Genomic DNA, 16,772 nt, shown 5'->3' with positions numbered 1-16,772 from the left:
ATATAGAAACCTAAATTGTCAGGTCATGGATTAAATTTAATACTCACCTTGGTTTACTCAAAACCAAAAATACACAACTGTTCTTCCTTTTGCTTCATTATACTGGATTTTCATGTAGGAACGACATCTGAACATAATATTTATTTAATTTAAGTGGTGGATTCTAATGTTTTTATTCGCTATTAACAAGTGTCCAGTATCTCTGATTAGCTTGGCATCTTGTTATAGGTTCAGCAGAGGATTGCACGGAGCGGGCAGGCACAGTTGGTGAGTTTGCCCGTGCAGACGAACACGAGTCTGACGATGCCCTTCTACAGCAACCCCATGATGTTCTCTCAGACCAACACGAGGCCTCTGCAGGACGCAAACCAAAGACACACAGACAACGAGTTCAGCCAAGATGGACAACTACGGTGAGAGGGTTAGGGGTTGATGACAGTATTGTAGACATCATGGAAAATTAGTAACAGTCTTCTACTATCTTGATAATATTTTATCAGGGTGAAAACCTCATTCTCTTTGAGACCCTGAGATATTTTTTTTTCTCTGCACAGACTGAGTTCTTCCAATAACAGATTTTATTTCTCACAGAATGCTTCTCAACCAGCCGATGCAGACGCTGGTTCCCACTAGCAGTGTCACCTCGCAGCCTTCCCAGTGCAACATGGGCATCTCCCAAACCATGTGAGAACTGTTTGATTAGCCTGCACAGATGCGCGCACACAGGCATACACACACTGCAGGCTGTTTGTCACATTGTTCCTGAGCTCTTTATTGTACCCTCTCTCTACAGATACACCTTGGAGCAGCAGATCATGGCCCCCTCATTCTCCATGCAACAGGTCAACTGCAACGCTGTCCTCGTGCCCTCTCCGGTCTTCACGTCCCCCATTATGTTCCCACACAACAGTTTCATCTCAAACCAGTCCCAATCAGCCTACCACACTCAGCCTCAGGCCTCTCAGCACTCCCTGCAGCTACAGCAGCCCCAGCAGTTCTTTCAGGTATGACAACCATCTGCTGTGTAGCGATGAAGCAATACCAGTCACATGTGTCACAGGTGTGTAGTTTCTAGGGGCATATTATTGGCTTAGTGAGGGGTTGTAGCATAATGATGCTCAGGCTTTATATTTACTGATTTATGATAATTTTAGGCATTACACTGCATCTGAATCTTTAGTTACCACAGCAACAAGCCACGGTGCCATTCCCACAGGCTGTTAATGAAGAAATCAGTGTTATATTCAGTTAGGCTAAAACCTCAGGTTTGTAACAAAGCTGTGATGTAATCTAAAATTCAGTTGGACAGATATTAAATCACGTCATAATGAATTATTTTCTCCAGACTTTATTCATCATGTTTGGCTCCAGCCGTAGATAAATAGTGTTAGTCTGGTGGAAAAACACAGTTCATAAGTAGCTTACCTAAATCCCCTTGCACAGCAAAACATCCTCGGAAACATTATCAGGAAAGGGGGAAGGTTATGTATTTTTTTCCTTTTGCTGATGTGAGGGTAGTCTGAAATTTTTGGGGCAGCAGGGAACAGTCTATTTCTCTCTCCATTTTTTTATATTTCCCAAAACTGCTTTCCTCTGATATTTATTGAATGGTTTGCCGCCATGAATCGTAAAGGTGTGTTTTGCCATCTGCTGAGGACAAAAATCCTGTCTCTTTATGGTGCTTTATTGTATTTCATTTTATTTTGTATTTTTCAGTACTTGGTGTGACCAATATGTTGGTTTTATGAAACAGAAGAAGTGGATATTGAGGGTTAGTAAGGAGTGAACATTATTTCTCTAAAGAGCTTGCCATTTTTCAATAGCCAGCAGTCACCTTCACTTTATTCTGCGTTGTAACAGAACTAAGGTTTAAGTTAAATATTATATAGTTAACCAATAATACATCTGCATCTGTAGCTTCCCAAGTTTCCTAAGTTCAAAGGGAGGGTTCAAACCAAATATCATTAACCCTTGAGAGGCTTCTGCTTTTTTAAACCCGCAGTGTGGAACTTTGGTCTCCACCTTCTGGCAGTGAGAGTAGTTACACAAACACAGTCGATGCATGTTTAAATCATGTTTGTCCTTACTGTTGATCACTTTTTTTTTTAGACTGTAGTCCTTCATCTGCAGCATCAGGAACTTTTATTGGACGCTTCCTACTTTTTTCAGCCATAGGTTCTGCTATACTCTTGGTGTTTTATGCTCTGTGAAAAAGAGAACAAAGTTACTATCATCAAATCAACAGAAATGATGCACTATAAAGTTAAATCAAATAGGTAAGGGAACTTACAGGACACACACAACATGGTCAAGGTTGAAAAGAAAGAACAAAGGGAGGAGGGCGGTATATATAACCTGTCATCCTGATGAACTGGCTGCACCTGAGGAGGGTGGTTTCCTTCCAGACAGTTATCCTCCTTGCCTCAGGTGCGACCAGGTGACTTCTTAGATGGGGACTTCTCCACACTCCTAGTTACTGTAGTTGCTCTCCTCTTCAGCTCTACCAAACCAATTATTACTGTATCACTACCAGTGTGCCAGCATGGAAATGTCGCCACAGACAGATTTTAAATTTCAGTATACTGCGAAATACAGGGACTGCACTACAGCGTTAAAGAATCATAAGATTCAGGCCTTATGTCTGGCATGAGTTTACAATCCTTGTTTGGGTACTGCAGAGAACCTCTTCATTCAGAGATAGAACTATCATGCATCTCAGTCAGTTAAAGATCAGACTAGCAACAGTTCAAGAAAGATTTCACATATAAAACTTAGTGAAGGAGGTCGTGTCAGCTGGCCAGACCACGTTCACATTCTCTTTTGTGTCCACAGATGACTCAAGGACTTGTTCACGGTGGGTCTACTCCAGCATTCTTACACACCACTAATGTCCCACAGCAAGGCACTGTGGGATACATCCAGCAGCAGCAGCAGCAGCAGCAGCAGCAGCCGCAACCGCAGCAACTGCCACAAGCACAACAGCAACAGCAACAAAGGCAATACCAACATTCCCAAAACCAGACTGGCAGTGTATCAGACTTCCGAAATATGTTGACTCGGTAGCGCTGTGGACTTTGCTAAAGCGCTGAGATCACTCTCTGTGTTGTCGCCGTGTAGGCGGTAGCACGCTGTGGCATTTGGAAGTCCAACTTGACGTCAAGTTCTGCAGCGGAAACGCTTGAAAGCGGAAAAATCGCTTTAGTGACCTGACCTTTGATGTGAAGCTGCCCGTTCAGAAGAAGCCGGTCCATACGTAAGCGGAGTGAAAAACCACAAGCAGAGGCTGCACTGACCTGACGTCACCTGCATCAGGATCTGAGGAGAGTCTGAGGGGCCAGGGCCCTACATCGCCGGCCCACATCACACCCAGCGGTCAATCAGTGACGCTGCTGGAACAGGTGGATTATCAGAGCTCTCGAGAAGACACCACTCTCACATGTTTACATGTGGATGCTTTCATCTAACACAGAGAGTTTCATTCTAAGTGTCTGTTTGCACTTTGGTACCAATCCTCTCCTACTCCCCAAGAGTAGAATATTTATTTTTGCCCATGAATTAATATTCTGTTTTCCTCACTAATAATGGCTTAACAGTGAGATTAGTTTTCAAACCTATAGCTTGACAATCCTCCTTAGTGACACAATATCATCACCCCTGGTCAGATTTTTAGCTCCAATGAGAATTCTTCATCTCATAAAGGGACGTGTGAACATAGGACCTCAACATCAGAGTGTATTTCAGTTGGCAGATGTCAGACGTTCTCTCCCATTTTGTCCCAAATACAATGATTTACTTGCAGGTATGTTCATGACAAGTCACTTGAGAGGGGCTGTATTGTTGTGGCACATGCAGTGGTTAGATGACTATCATATCTAAAATCAGGTTTGGTTAAGAATTCAAATGTAACGTGCCACGCTGGGAAACCAGGGTGGGATATTCTCTAATTACTAAAAAGGTCTATCTAGATTTTTAAAGCCTCAATCTGAAGACGGGGTGCCACAGTTGTCACACCACTTCTCACTGAGAAGGACAAACTAAGCTCTGAAGTCCAGATTTTCGGTGCTTCTGGTGAGCTCTGCAGCACGAGTCTTTAGGTGATAAACAAGTTACCTGAGGGGGAAAAAAAAAATTTGTGCCTTTAACCGTGGTACGTCCACGGTGCGGTTTGATGGTTTTGTCTGATTATGGCTTTAAAAATCCAGCTCAGGTCTATTTGGAATACAAAGTTATATTTTCATAGGTCATAATTTATTTTCCACATCAGATTAAAACAAAAGACATCTAGATTTGTATTGGATATATTACAAATATATATTGGATGCTTTTTGCAACCTTTACATCAGTAAGTCCAAACTCTTTTTGACTATTTTCTTTAATGATAGTACATAATAAGATTCATTTAACTATATACTGAAACCCTAATGAAATCATTTTATGTTTATTTATTACATATACATTTAAAAATCTATGGGATACAAAACTAGTTTTATACACAAAAGTTCTAATTGATTTTATGTGTTCATTCAGACATTAAAAGGTCATCAGTGGTCTTAATGTCTGACCCCATCATGGTTTAGTGCAAAATGTTTTTACAAGAAGAGTGAACCACCTCTGATCTGTATGTGGCTAACTGTAGTTCTCCATACACAACAAAGTGTAAGCATGGTGATTTGAAAATCTGACAAACTGTGAAAGATGATTTGGAGGAGATTCTGGCCGCTATGTGGATACAAACAGTGTTAACCCTGTTTATTCGAGTCTGGTCATTTGTTTTATTTTGAACATCTGAGAAATCACACAATTTACGCTCCAATCATGAGCAGCAGGGCTGATGAATGTGATCTCATTGAGGAACATTTACTTGATATTCCATTTACCTTGAAATCACAGTTACCTCCATTGTGCTATGTTGTGAAAAATGATACAGCTGCAGTTATAACAAATACACCAAATTTTTCCAAGTATCAAACGTGGTTCATTCATTTATCTGGAGGTGATTTACAGAGTCAGTCCTGTCAGCATGTCAAGACGTCACAACACCCTGTTCTTTTCAAACTGTGCTGGTTTTAATCATTTAAGTGACTTTTTAAGTCTTAAATCTTTTAATTCCATCATATTTTTGGAGAGACACAGTTTTATGTTAGTTTGGTGAAGGAAATCTTGTCCAACTGCTAATCAGCTCTTGTGGCCACACTCCTATCTCAAACAGTCAGTTTGAATATAAAGATAAAAGAACTGAGACGACAGTGGTAACAGAAGGAGGTCTGGAGCGTATTGGTGAAGCCGGATTGGCAGTTGAACGATGTCCAGGGAGAAAACGTGCGTCTCTCTTTTGGTGATGACAATCACACACTGCTTGTAACAGTATACTGTGCAGGAACTGTCTGTGCCAGAGTCTTGACTTCGTCATTTAAATTCAATAGTCTTCTGTCTTTAAACTTGTCTCTGCATTACGTAGTTGTTCCCAGATAGTTCAGCAGGGAAGAGGAAGAGTGTTTCCTGTTTCCACTGTGGAACTTGTGCTACACTTGCTTGAAATCAGCCCGTAATGCTCAGTATGACAGTCTGGTCTCAGCCACCTCAGCCGTACACATTCAAGTTAACTGTGTTATGCTCCCATTCAAGACTGGTGCTGTTCATATTGGATAAGACTCAACCATCAGAACACTTACAGCATGTATGTTCAGTGCCGTTTTTCACTTTTCCTATGTGCAATGTCAATTTGAAAAAGAAGAATGTTAATTTATACTGATGTACGATGTGTATATAGGTGTATATTAAGCCATTGTACCATGTAAATTATATGGAAGTATTTTTTTAATGAAAACGTCCTAACATTCCTTCAGCCGCTGATATAAGCAGTATCTTTTTTAAAAGGTACAGTGTGTGTCCACTGAAGACTATGATCACAGTGATTTACACAGAACTTTGCATGGGAATGTGCTGCAGAGCGTTAGCTTCTCCAAAACATGAAAATGAGTCACTGAAATGCTGCAGGAAAGGGTCACACATTCACCATGATAATGAAAACAAAAAAGATCAAATGAAGAATCTGAATCCTCATGTTCACGTCAAGCAGAATTTCAGACTCTTTTCGAGTTCACATTAGGGTGCAGCACTGCTAGCGAAAAAAACAGCTGAGTCTCTAAAAAACTGACTGAAGTTAAAAAAAAAAATTTGGTTAATGGGTTTCAGGTTTTTTTTTTTTTAAGAGAAAGTGCAATTGTCATCATGAAAATATTATTTTACATAGGTGAGGAAGTCTCAGTCTTTCTTTATGCATCTTCACATTTCACCATGTTCAGTTTAGATACAGTAAAGTGACTGCCCATAAAAGACTCAGAGGTGCCATAGATGACTATATTTCTATTTTACGTCATTAATGATTTTTTTTCAACTACTGACAAAAAAAATTTGAAGACATTTCTGGGAAATTCATAATTTAGCAGTGGTAGTGAAATTCTCTCTTAAGGTTGTTTTCCATACAAAGACCTTGGTCAGATTTTAGATCTCGGCTTGTATACAAAATAACTTATCATGTGACTTGCCTTGCAAAGGTGGTTGAGGGAAATTCTGCTCATTAAACTCCACTGTGAGTGAATCATGTAGTGATACTTCATGCATTGTGCTCCAGTTGTGAGTTTAACCTAAATTATTTTTGCTTTGGACAAATCAGCCATTCTTAACCAGAATATTTATGATTTTTAGAGCTTTTTTTGTGTGTGTCTTGCTTCACAGTTATTGTAAATAATCCATCTGCTCAGTCAGCACAGTTTTTCTTTGTGGTTGAGTTAAAATGCTCACACTGCAGCAACTGCTGCACTTTTATTTTTCTCTTCAACTTTCAGAATGCTTTTCTTCTTCATGGGGTTTTTCACTGAGTGTTGATGTTTTTGAAGGAGTGTGATTTCAGTCACATTTAACTTGTACTTTTTTCTGATTTGTAAAACAATGACTGACACTGTGAGTGTGAGGTGTGTGGTCAGATCAATGCTTTCTGTGTAAGATTTGCCAGGACATGAACAAAAAAAAAAACCCTGGTACACAGCCATTTCTGTTGTTTCAGTGCAGAAACAAACATTGAATATACTGTATGATAGAATGTGTAAAAAAAAAAAAGTTTAGACTATATAGTTGTTTATTTTATACGTCTAATAGATAACATATGTATGTTACATGATTTTAAAATTAAAGTAATTTTGTAACAGATAATGAAGTGTCTTATTAGAGGAGATGAAGCTTTTTTTGCGTTCAAGTTGGTGTTGCACAGTCACTTGTATGGCTTGTTTTCTCTCTGTATTTACCATCAAAATAAGCTTTAAAAATATTGTTAATATTGTTTTAAAAGAAATTAACAAATTAAGTTTACATTCTAAAATATCTTGATATTAATTATACTATATTGAATTATTTATAAATCAACCTGGATATTGTGAAATATTTGGAAATAAATATTTTTAAACATATGTTTTGTTATTCTGAGCAAACTGTTAAATTATTTATGTACGAGAGTGTTTCTCAACTGTGTGTTCTTAATGCACAAAGACTTATCTTCACTTCAGAGGACCAGGCTAATATCAGTCTATGGAAAAGACGGAGCAGCAAGACGTTGGAGGAAAAAGGCATCAGTACTTGAATGAAATGTTGTTTTTAACACTTCTCAGGGGAATATATATTGTTTCATTAGAACTTCTAGCTACCAAGAAAGTAATCTCTGACATGATGTGATTTTCACAGTGACTGATGTGATTGCAGCCACGCAAAAATACATTTCCTCTCTCATGACTACAAGTCTGCAGTGAAGATTTCTGGGTCAAAGCAGAGATAACTGATATTTCATCTGTCAGTCACAGTGACTATAGAGTTGAATTCTACTGATAAAAAAATAAGCAATTTTCTATACATTTCAGTAAAACATTTCACTCTCTTCAAATATCAAAGCACAATTTAATCAGGGAATTTACACGTATCAAATCAAGGTTTGCTCTAAAACAGCATTGCATTTCCTTTGCTCTGTCTGTCCAAAATAACTTTCTAATAACATGATTATTGTTCACTACTGATAATAATTATAAGATATCTCTACCTCCTAGTCGAGAGAAACCTCAGTCACTCTGTACATCTTGTTGATCAGAACTTCCACCTTATCTCCACCCAGGTGACAAAGGTCCAGGATGCACACGACATGTGTGTCCTCCAGCTCACCAGCACTCGCTAAGATCTCCTCTGGAAGACAGGAAAATTCACATTCACATCGGGCTGATTCTAAATATGATGCCATGTATTAGAAAAAAAAAAAGACTTGACAGGTATGCTGGGAAAATGTGTGTCACAGTGACCACTTCCTGAGCTGCCGGTGTGCTGGGCTACCTGGCTCGGGAAGAGCTGTATCGCTGTGAGTAGCTGTGACACTCAGGGGGCAGAGGAAGCCTGAAGAAAGGCAGGACATCATCGTGTTGCCATGGGGATCCTGAGGAAGACCTACAGCCCTGGGCTCATCAGCACTCACGATGGGAGAATATGCGGCGTCAACAGCTATCTGCTTGTTTATGCCTGTCAGGAAGATTTAAAAAAAAAAAAGACTGAAAAACTGATTATAATAGTGGTTGTTGCCATAACAATCCAACAGCATAAAAACAAAGGTCATTTTTTTAAGATGTTGGTATTAAGATCTATTGAAAGCCGGGTTTAAAGATGGTTCTACCTGACAATGTGTGCTGGCTAATTATGATTCTAAAAGCTGATTTTCAAAGACTACAGCATATTGAACTAAACAGCTTGTTGAAAACAGACTTAAAGACAGAATAAAGGTTTCATAATACAGAGTTATATGAATTTTGGTGTTTTCTAAATGTGACTCAGACCTCTGACTGTGCAACTTGGTTTCCACTGACAGCAGGTCCCAACCTCAAAGTGACTCACTGATGATGTAAAGGTAATAAAATAAAAGCATGAAAGGTCAGTTAGCTACGGGTATTCAGTGCTGAATGAATATGACAGCAATTTTTCTCCACTTGAGACAGCTATTCATAAGAAAGAGAAAGCAGCAGCCCACATCCCCTGAATGATTCAGGGAGAACTTTATTTAGGGAACAAGAGGATGTTCTGACACAAGTCGGACAACAGAGGCCGAAATGTTGATTTGTACAGAGAAGTGACAAGAAGAACGAAGGGAACTTTCTTTAAGAATAATTCTTAAAGTGAAACACTGCTTTACCTAATATTGTTAGTTGGTAGTAACCTGGACAAACCACAGGTGGGAGGGTGTCAGCAGGTTGCTCTGGCATCCACCGCATTGGCTGGAGGTTACTCCACTGCAGGAGGACGTTCTTTGTGTCGGACGTGAACCTCTGAGAGACGCTGTCCTGGTACAGACCACCTTGACACAAATGCTCAGACACTTCCTGCCTCTGTTTCAGCCAACTGCTGCTTTCCCAAGATAAAGCATCAGAGTCTGGTGGAAAACAGACGCACGGGCGTCAGAAAGGAACTGTGAAATCAAAGTTTGATGACATGTGATAGACCCAGTGAGGGTGTAGCTCCAGTAATTCACCTCGATTTGGATTTTGTGGTTGTAGACTCTGTTCCACATCCTGAGCCTGCTCTGATTCAGAGTTGCTGTCATTTTCCTCCTGCTCTCGTCCTTCCGCTGCATGTTTGTGTCCAGCCCTTCTGTAGGAGCAGAGATAAATGAGCTCAGAGTGGCTAAAATGGTTTACTGATGAAAACAACTGGCTGAATGTTCAGTACCTTTTTGACGGCACGCCACCATGATTCAAGGAGGACTGTGTGGTGTTTCTGGAGAACAAGTTGCCACGTTACATTTCATGTAATAAATTAAATGCAGGCTTTAAACTCAGCCATAAAAGTACAATAAGTGATTCAAAATCACGCTCACCAATCTGTGAGCTGGCAGTTAAATCATACCTTGTTTGAATTTGTCTTTTTCTTCTGCTTGCTGAGATTTTCTCAGCAGAGGGAGACGTTAAACTGTCAACCGAAGTCTGCTCAGCAGCTGTGGGATGATTGTGTGTGTCTGGTATACGCACATCAGTAGAAACATCTGGCACCTGCATGAAACCAGTAGTCTCGTCATAACGTTTTAATGGTCACTACTAACTGGAAAGAGGCACTGAAATAATGTCTTTTACCTCTTTCTCTTCTGCTCCTTGTGACCCTGTGGTCTTTGGGTTTTTCAGGTACTGCACAGCTGTGATCTGTCCCTGAATTGCCAGTTTTTTATGTTCCCTGTATTGCAGGGTCTCTAACTCCCTCTTCAGGTCAGCAGCAGCAACCAGAGGAACTTGAGCTGAGGATGGAGCATAAAGGTTTTAAAATAACAAAATCTGACATGGACAAATAAATCAATTCCCTTTACTCTGAGATGAGTTTTAAATGCAGGGTGTACTGTACTCAAAGGCCAAACTGTTTTCTATACATTGTCTTCTTTTGGGTGGCTTGAAAGAATAGCTCTTTAAAATTCAAATGCGATGTGTAAAGATTATGCTTTAAGATACAGAGTAGGAGTAGGTGTAGAGTACAACTGAGTGATCTGAGCAGTACACCATATCTTGTGGCAGAACTGCAGGAGAATGCTGACCCAGATTTTATTTGATTTCTGCCACCCACAAGAGAACCGAGTGCATCTCATTATTGTTCAGCACTGACGCAGAGCTCATTCTTTCATGTCGTGAAATTACAGGAGTGAACGCTCAGTCTAATAAAAGCATTGTGATATTACTATGCTCTGAAAGTCTGTGTTTTTGCCTCACCTGAGGCATCTGCCATTGACTGTGTAAATGTCTTTGGGGGACGAGGGTAGCAATAATGGCCGCCAACAGCAGTCCTCTGGAGGATGATGTTGTCCTTGAGAGTTTTGGTCCACTGGATGAAGCTCTTTACTCTGGGGTCACTCACATATGGCTGACCTTTGTGATAGCCTGTTGTGGACACAGATAATATACAGTTCAGCTCCAACTGCAGTGACCACATATATGTAATTACTATCAGGTACTTATTGTTACGACTGTGCTAACCCGTGATGAACGTCTCTGTCTCACAGCTGCTTGTGAGGTAGGGCAATGAGCCTTCCACTTGACAAACCCTCATCTGAGTGCAAACCAGGTAGGTCACTGTGGAGGAGATGGTGATGATGTGTTAATCAGTATAAAAGAAAATGTTTACAAGTCTGACAGCATGGATATCAAGATATGAGCTAATACCGCTGACTTACTTGGGCATATACAGCTGAAGATTTCTGGTTGAGAAGAGGAAAATATCTCCAGGATAAACGGATGCTTAGATGTCCCATCAACTGCGTGTACCCAGCGATACGTCCAGTATTTTTCTGGACCTAAAAAGGTGAACATGGTCAATCACCATTAACTGAGTTATAATCAAAAAGGAAATGTATCTCTTCATAAATAATTTACATTTAATAGATAAAATATAAACATTTCTCACCCTTGTTCCCTTTGCTCTTCACCCTCTCAACACGACCAACAAATGTTACCAAACCAATGACATCACACGCAGAATTGTTGGCTAATTTTTCCAACTCGGACCTGTGAGAAACATACATAACATGAAGCTGTTTTTTAGAACAAAACAGCAATCATAATAATACATGGACCAGGGAGCACATGCTGCATAGACAGAATAATAGTAAACAGCATACTTTTCGTGTTTGTATAAACCAAAACAGTAAATAAAAAGCATATCTAGCACACCTCAAGTACTACATATGGACAGACAAATGTAAGACTGTAGAGTAATGAAATAATGCTAATTCATTACCTGGTGGTGAACTGATAGGAAACCTCAGGCAATCCCCACTGAGGCAGCACACTCTTTGGTGATACTACAGTGATGACTGAAGCTGGGTTGCGAGGGTTCAGGCAGATTTCTTGGAAAAATACAGAATGAAAGCTAAAGGTGTAATTCACCAGCCCCTTTCAGAAACCCAAAAATAAATCAGTGGAAGAGAAGATGAAACTACGCAAATCTACTTTTATTTTCCATGCTGATTAAACCCTAAACCTAATATTAAGTCCTGTAGAATGAAAGATAAATGCCAGAACAGGTGAAATGGTCAAAGGATAGCCACACAAACGTTCACTGTTGACCTGAAGTAAAAGCAAATCAGAATTGTATAAACAACAGAGCTGAAAAAAAAGCTGTAGTTAGTTGTTTGAGATATCATTTGAATATGTGAGGGTTGTATGGACAAGTTAGGGAACTAGAGGTCTGCTTGTCTTCTGTGAAAAGCTGGATGTCTCGAAACTTCCTGCTTCTTAACTCAGACAAAACTGAAATGCTGGTTATTGGCCCGGCGCGATACAGACACAAGTTTGAACAAGTAACTATATCCCTTGACAAGTGTGTCTGTTTCTCAAAGTACAACAGCCAAGAATCTGGGTGTCACATTTGATCCTGCTCTTTCCTTCAATCAGCACATTAAGGACATTACAAAGACCGCCTTTTTTCACCTACGTAATACAGCTAGGATTCGGTCTTTTCTTTCCATGGCAGATGCTGAAATTCTCGTTCACGCCTTTGTTTCCTCTAGACTGGACTATTGTAATGTTTTGTTTTCGGCGTGCAAGCACTAAAAGTCTACAAATTGTTCAGAATGCTGCAGCTAGAATGCTAACCAAGTCGTGAAGGTTTGACCACATTACTCTGGTTTTAGTGCCGGGCTGCTATCTGTCCCCAGAGTTAAAAAAAAAAAAAAAGTCAGCAGGCTGCAGGGCCTTCTCCTATCGGGCCCCCTTCCTCTGGAACAACCTCCCTATTGATATTAGACAGGCTGACTCAGTTGAGGCCTTTAAATCCAAACTAAAAACTAATTTTTATGCCTTAACTTTCAGTTAGCATTTTATTCTGATTCTTATTTCAGGTTACCATTTTTCCTTTGGCAGGTTGGGTCAGTCTCAATGCATCAGTTAAGCTTAGTAGTTAGTAAATGTTGTTCATGTTGTCCTGCCGACGAGATTACTGTAAACCGTCTTAATATCGCTGCATCACTGTAACTGTGTGTTTCTTCCCTCAAACACATTAATGCCCAGGCTGTGCCTCCCTCTCTCTCTCTCTCTCTCTCTCTCTCTCTCTCACTCTCTCTCTCTCACTCTCTCTTTCTTCTACTGTCCCTTACTGCAGGTGTCTGCCTCCGTCTGCTGCTCCCATAATACAGCTCAACTGATGATGTTAACAGTGACAAAACAATGGCACTAAGCTTTAAATTTTAAGACTGTGATCAGTGGTTATGTACATACCTACAGAGTTAAAGGTCTTCAGTCTGTGATGGTCCATTTGCGGCCGTGACCGGTTTGCATAACTCTGCTTCAGGGTGTAATTTTGGAGGTACAACACTGTGCCCACGTTCAGTCTCTGGTAAAACTCTGGACAAAGTTCGTTCCAAAGCACAAGGGACATTGTGCCACTCTGATCAGCGACTTCAAAGTATGCCTGAAATATAGCATACTATTAGTGAGAAATATGAAAGTGAGATCCTGTCCATGTCTGTTTACTGAGGCTCATGATTCTCTGCAAGTTCAAACTCACCTGGTAGGGGTAATCGATCTTGAGCCCAAACTTCCCATAATATCTTAATCTGGATTTGTGTATTATCTTCACAAGGAGAGGGAGCGGTTTCCACGCGCCTCTAAAGGATGACTCCAGACTACTAAGAAGAGTGATCTTGGATACTGTTGGAGAGAAGACATTGCAGATGACACATCATCAGGATTTTCACTGCAACTTGGCAGCCAATGCAGATTCAGTTCTGTCATGGAAAATAAATATTTGCAAACGAGAGGCATTAACTGGAATGGGCAGAGACAATTTTAGTAAATATCCTTCAAATATACTATCAACAATGGCGTTCCCACCATGTACAGTTTAGACTGTAAGTTATGAAACTACTTTATGATGCAAGACTGCATATTGCCAAGGATTCTGGGTATTCTAATGTCTTGAAATGCAGCTTAAAAGTTGTCTTTTCCAGGCCTTAAAACCTGATTAAGTTACATTTATTTTCTAATTATGTAAGATTGCTGTAGCTGGGTTTAGAGTATTACCACTTACCTGATTAGTCCTTGAACATGTGCTGAAACAACTAGTTAAGTAATCTATTGTCAGAAAGTTTATAGAAAACAGACAAGGATTCTTATTGTCAGTCATTTAAGAAAACATTCTCTCAAGGTTTCAGCCTTGCAAATTTGAGGGTTTTCTACTGTTGCGAATAAATTGACTAATTTATAACGAAAATGATAGTTAATTGCAGCTATGCATCATTTCCAGCTTATTTAATTCACCGTGTTGTATTGTGTGCAAACATATTCTGCTTAAACCAACTGCCATCCTAGCAATACTGTCCCATAATCGCAGGCAAGGTACTGGGTCAATCATATTGTGATGTTTGGTTTGCCCAGCTAACCAGCCAAAAAGACACGTAGCAGATTCCACCTCATTACTGTAAATACCGTGCAACTGTATATGTGATAGTACGATCAGAGTGCAGCATCTCACCGTCCAGCACAGTTTCAGCTGAGGGAGAGCCTGATGTCCAGATGTCTCCCTCTGGATCGTCGTTGTTCCACAGAGACAGGTAGTGTTTGCGGCTCACCTGAAGGGGAACATCGCTCTGCAGCACTACACTTCTCTCCATGCCATGCTTGACCAGCATAGGCAGAGAGCTGACATCGTTTACACGGGGCAGGAGGACAGACCTCTCAGCACCACATCTGAGCTTTTCAATGCAAATGTAACCGTGTCCCAGTCTCCTCTCGTTGTAAACATAAGAACACTGCGTGATGTGGATATCAGCTCCAGTCTTTAGGGTGTTTGTGTGCACCTGGTGATTTAAATCGGGGTGAAGAAAGCACTTGGCTCGCCAGACTCCATCGGTGACCGTCACATCGTAGGTGTAGCTGTCGAGCTGCTGCTGCTGCTGCTGCTGCTGCTGCCCCTCGGTCTGCTCAGATAAGTACCTCTGAAGTGCAATGACAGCGACGGGAGCCCCTTCCTCATCTCTCAGCTTCAGGCACTGTGTAGAGGATAACCGCTCCAGTGTCTTCTGGAGGAAAGACGCTTGACACAGACCAGTCGCCACCGAAGAATAAGACGAGTTATCCTCCATAACGGACAGTTAACTGAACAAAGTCACCTGTTAGACACACAGTGTGTCGCTACTACTGGCAACAAAGTAACTCATGTTAGCTTGTAGGCTAAACAACTAACTTCTTCCTGTCTGTGTTAGCAACGCGTCCAAACTTACACTACACATACACTTATCGTACCTGAATAAGAGCAGAATTGCTACAACAACTGGTCTACCTTATTTTTTTTTTTAAATATTTGGAAAAGAGGCTACATCGCTAACGAAGTGACAGTTACCGCTGGCTAACAATACAAACAACACGGGTGCTGTTTGATTGCGTCACTATCTGCCTTGTACGGAAAAAACAGCGCAAAGACAAAGAAAATCACTTGATATATTAACTTTATTGCTATATCTTACGTTACCACGCCGGATACTTCAGTCTGACCGAAAAACTAGCCAGGTAATGTACACAGCAAATCCTTGTTTTTAAATTGCGCGCTGAGCTGTGGATGGCAGGGTTTGTTTGACGTCATCAAAGCGACGGTTGCGTTGTACGGTCAGTGCCAGTTTGTAGTTTGTTTTGTAAATGATTATAATTTATTAATATTAGCCATATAAATATTAAATTATAAGTTGTATGACGAAACAGAATAATTTTCCAACATGAAGTATGAGTTTATTTAGTTGTCGGTTTCACTCTTGCAGATGTATAGAAATTAGAATTATATTCTATTTTATTGTTATTGACAAAACATATCTGACAGCAGCAGGTGGCGCTAATGGACGCTTTAATAATGTCAATCACATCAGCTCCTCTCACAGACAGTTTAATGAAACAAAAATATACGTTTCCTTAAATATATAGTATAAAGTATAAAAGTATACATTCAAATTTGAATACAACATGCTGCATTTTTAATTTAGCATCCCAAACCTGCTTTCAAAAAAGATCAGGATGTAAAGAGAGAAAGAGAGATTTTAAATAATACATTCATCACATACTGATTTTACATTTTGTAGTCTTCATTTATTAATTTTTATCTTGTACTCACTGGCACATGAAATGTGTTGGTATTATATGCAGTTTGTGCTTGGTTTACAAGTTCACCTTACCCCTCCACTGCAACAGCATCAAGGAGGGATTTAAGAGCTCAGACAGGTCCTCTGCTGTCCAGATGAAGTTATTGCATCCATCCACAGTTAAGGAAGGAGCTCTTTAGCCTCATTAAACATAATATTGTCACAAATATGTCCACATAATAGAAATAGTTTTGTTTGGACGTTTTCCCTGTTTGGCCTTGGAGTTTTTGTTAAGAGATACAGCGTATAATGATATGTTAATATCACACTTTCAACTTTGAGGCTGCAGTTTGGGCAAGACCCTTTCCTGTTTCAGCATGACAGTGTCGCCTTGCGCAAATCAACATCCATAAAAAAAACAGTTTTCTTTGTTTTGTAAGGAAGAACTGTGCTAGCTTACACAGAGTCCTGACATCAGCCCCACCCAGCAACTTTGGGATGGGCAGAAACACCAAACTGTAAGACACCTTGGCCTTTTCACCCAACATCAGTGGCCAGCCTTACTAATGCTCTTGCAGATGAATTGGAGCTATTTTCTGCATTCCTGCATTTCTCTCATTAAGTCACAATGCATCTGTTTGAAGTTAGC

At 40.2% G+C, this 16,772-nt stretch overlaps 2 protein-coding genes across 8 annotated transcripts in view; one reads left to right on the top strand and one right to left on the bottom strand.

Moving 5' to 3' along the window:
• The window catches only part of npas2 (neuronal PAS domain protein 2), a 42,332-nt gene extending 34,866 nt beyond the window's left edge, over positions 1-7,466 (top strand). For both annotated transcript variants that reach the window (XM_018691693.2, XM_018691692.2), the window contains exons 19-22: positions 229-413; positions 592-684; positions 794-1,004; positions 2,833-7,466. In XM_018691693.2, the coding sequence (XP_018547209.1) occupies positions 229-413; positions 592-684; positions 794-1,004; positions 2,833-3,063 (720 nt within the window). In that variant the 3' untranslated portion in view covers positions 3,064-7,466. The remainder of the gene's footprint in view (positions 1-228; positions 414-591; positions 685-793; positions 1,005-2,832) is intronic.
• Positions 228-15,639, bottom strand: radx (RPA1 related single stranded DNA binding protein). 6 transcript variants are annotated; one of them, XR_001962695.2, is made up of 18 exons: positions 14,530-15,507; positions 13,564-13,706; positions 13,275-13,482; positions 11,797-11,905; positions 11,464-11,564; positions 11,234-11,353; positions 11,037-11,132; positions 10,773-10,940; positions 10,152-10,309; positions 9,928-10,070; positions 9,751-9,798; positions 9,554-9,672; positions 9,218-9,454; positions 8,371-8,553; positions 8,087-8,226; positions 2,356-2,500; positions 2,088-2,204; positions 228-354 (listed from the first exon to the last, which is right to left on the bottom strand). XR_001962695.2 is itself a non-coding variant. In XM_018691701.2 (16 exons), exons 2-16 carry the CDS (start codon positions 15,137-15,139, stop codon positions 8,090-8,092), a joined length of 2,580 nt encoding a protein of 859 aa, XP_018547217.1. In that variant the 5' UTR covers positions 15,140-15,166; positions 15,521-15,639; the 3' UTR covers positions 7,928-8,089. The 6 variants fall into 6 exon arrangements, 4 of the variants coding, with proteins under 4 accessions (XP_018547217.1, XP_050934819.1, XP_018547214.1 ...); XR_007815323.1 differs by having other exon boundaries at positions 2,088-2,500; XM_018691701.2 differs by lacking the exons at positions 228-354; positions 2,088-2,204; positions 2,356-2,500 and adding an exon at positions 15,521-15,639 and having other exon boundaries at positions 7,928-8,226; positions 14,530-15,166.
• Between the last annotated feature and the right edge of the window lie 1,133 nt (positions 15,640-16,772).

This window comes from Lates calcarifer, linkage group LG20 (assembly GCF_001640805.2).
Source record: "Lates calcarifer isolate ASB-BC8 linkage group LG20, TLL_Latcal_v3, whole genome shotgun sequence".
NCBI classification, from domain to species: Eukaryota; Metazoa; Chordata; class Actinopteri; family Centropomidae; genus Lates; species Lates calcarifer.
The sequence above is the reverse complement of the archived record's forward strand: the minus strand, read 5'-3'. Positions and strand labels throughout refer to the sequence as shown.

What these genes read in the sequence shown, in the direction of transcription:
- radx (XM_018691701.2), bottom strand. Translation starts at nt 15,139, where the DNA reads ATGGAGGATAACTCGTCTTATTCTTCGGTGGCGACTGGTCTGTGTCAA. An exon ending in GACAGAGACGTTCATCACGG is followed by an intron (nt 10,941 to 11,036) that starts GTTAGCACAGTC and finishes TGTCCACAACAG; the next exon opens with GCTATCACAAAGGTCAGCCA. An exon ending in AAGGAGCAGAAGAGAAAGAG is followed by an intron (nt 10,071 to 10,151) that starts GTAAAAGACATT and finishes GGTTTCATGCAG; the next exon opens with GTGCCAGATGTTTCTACTGA.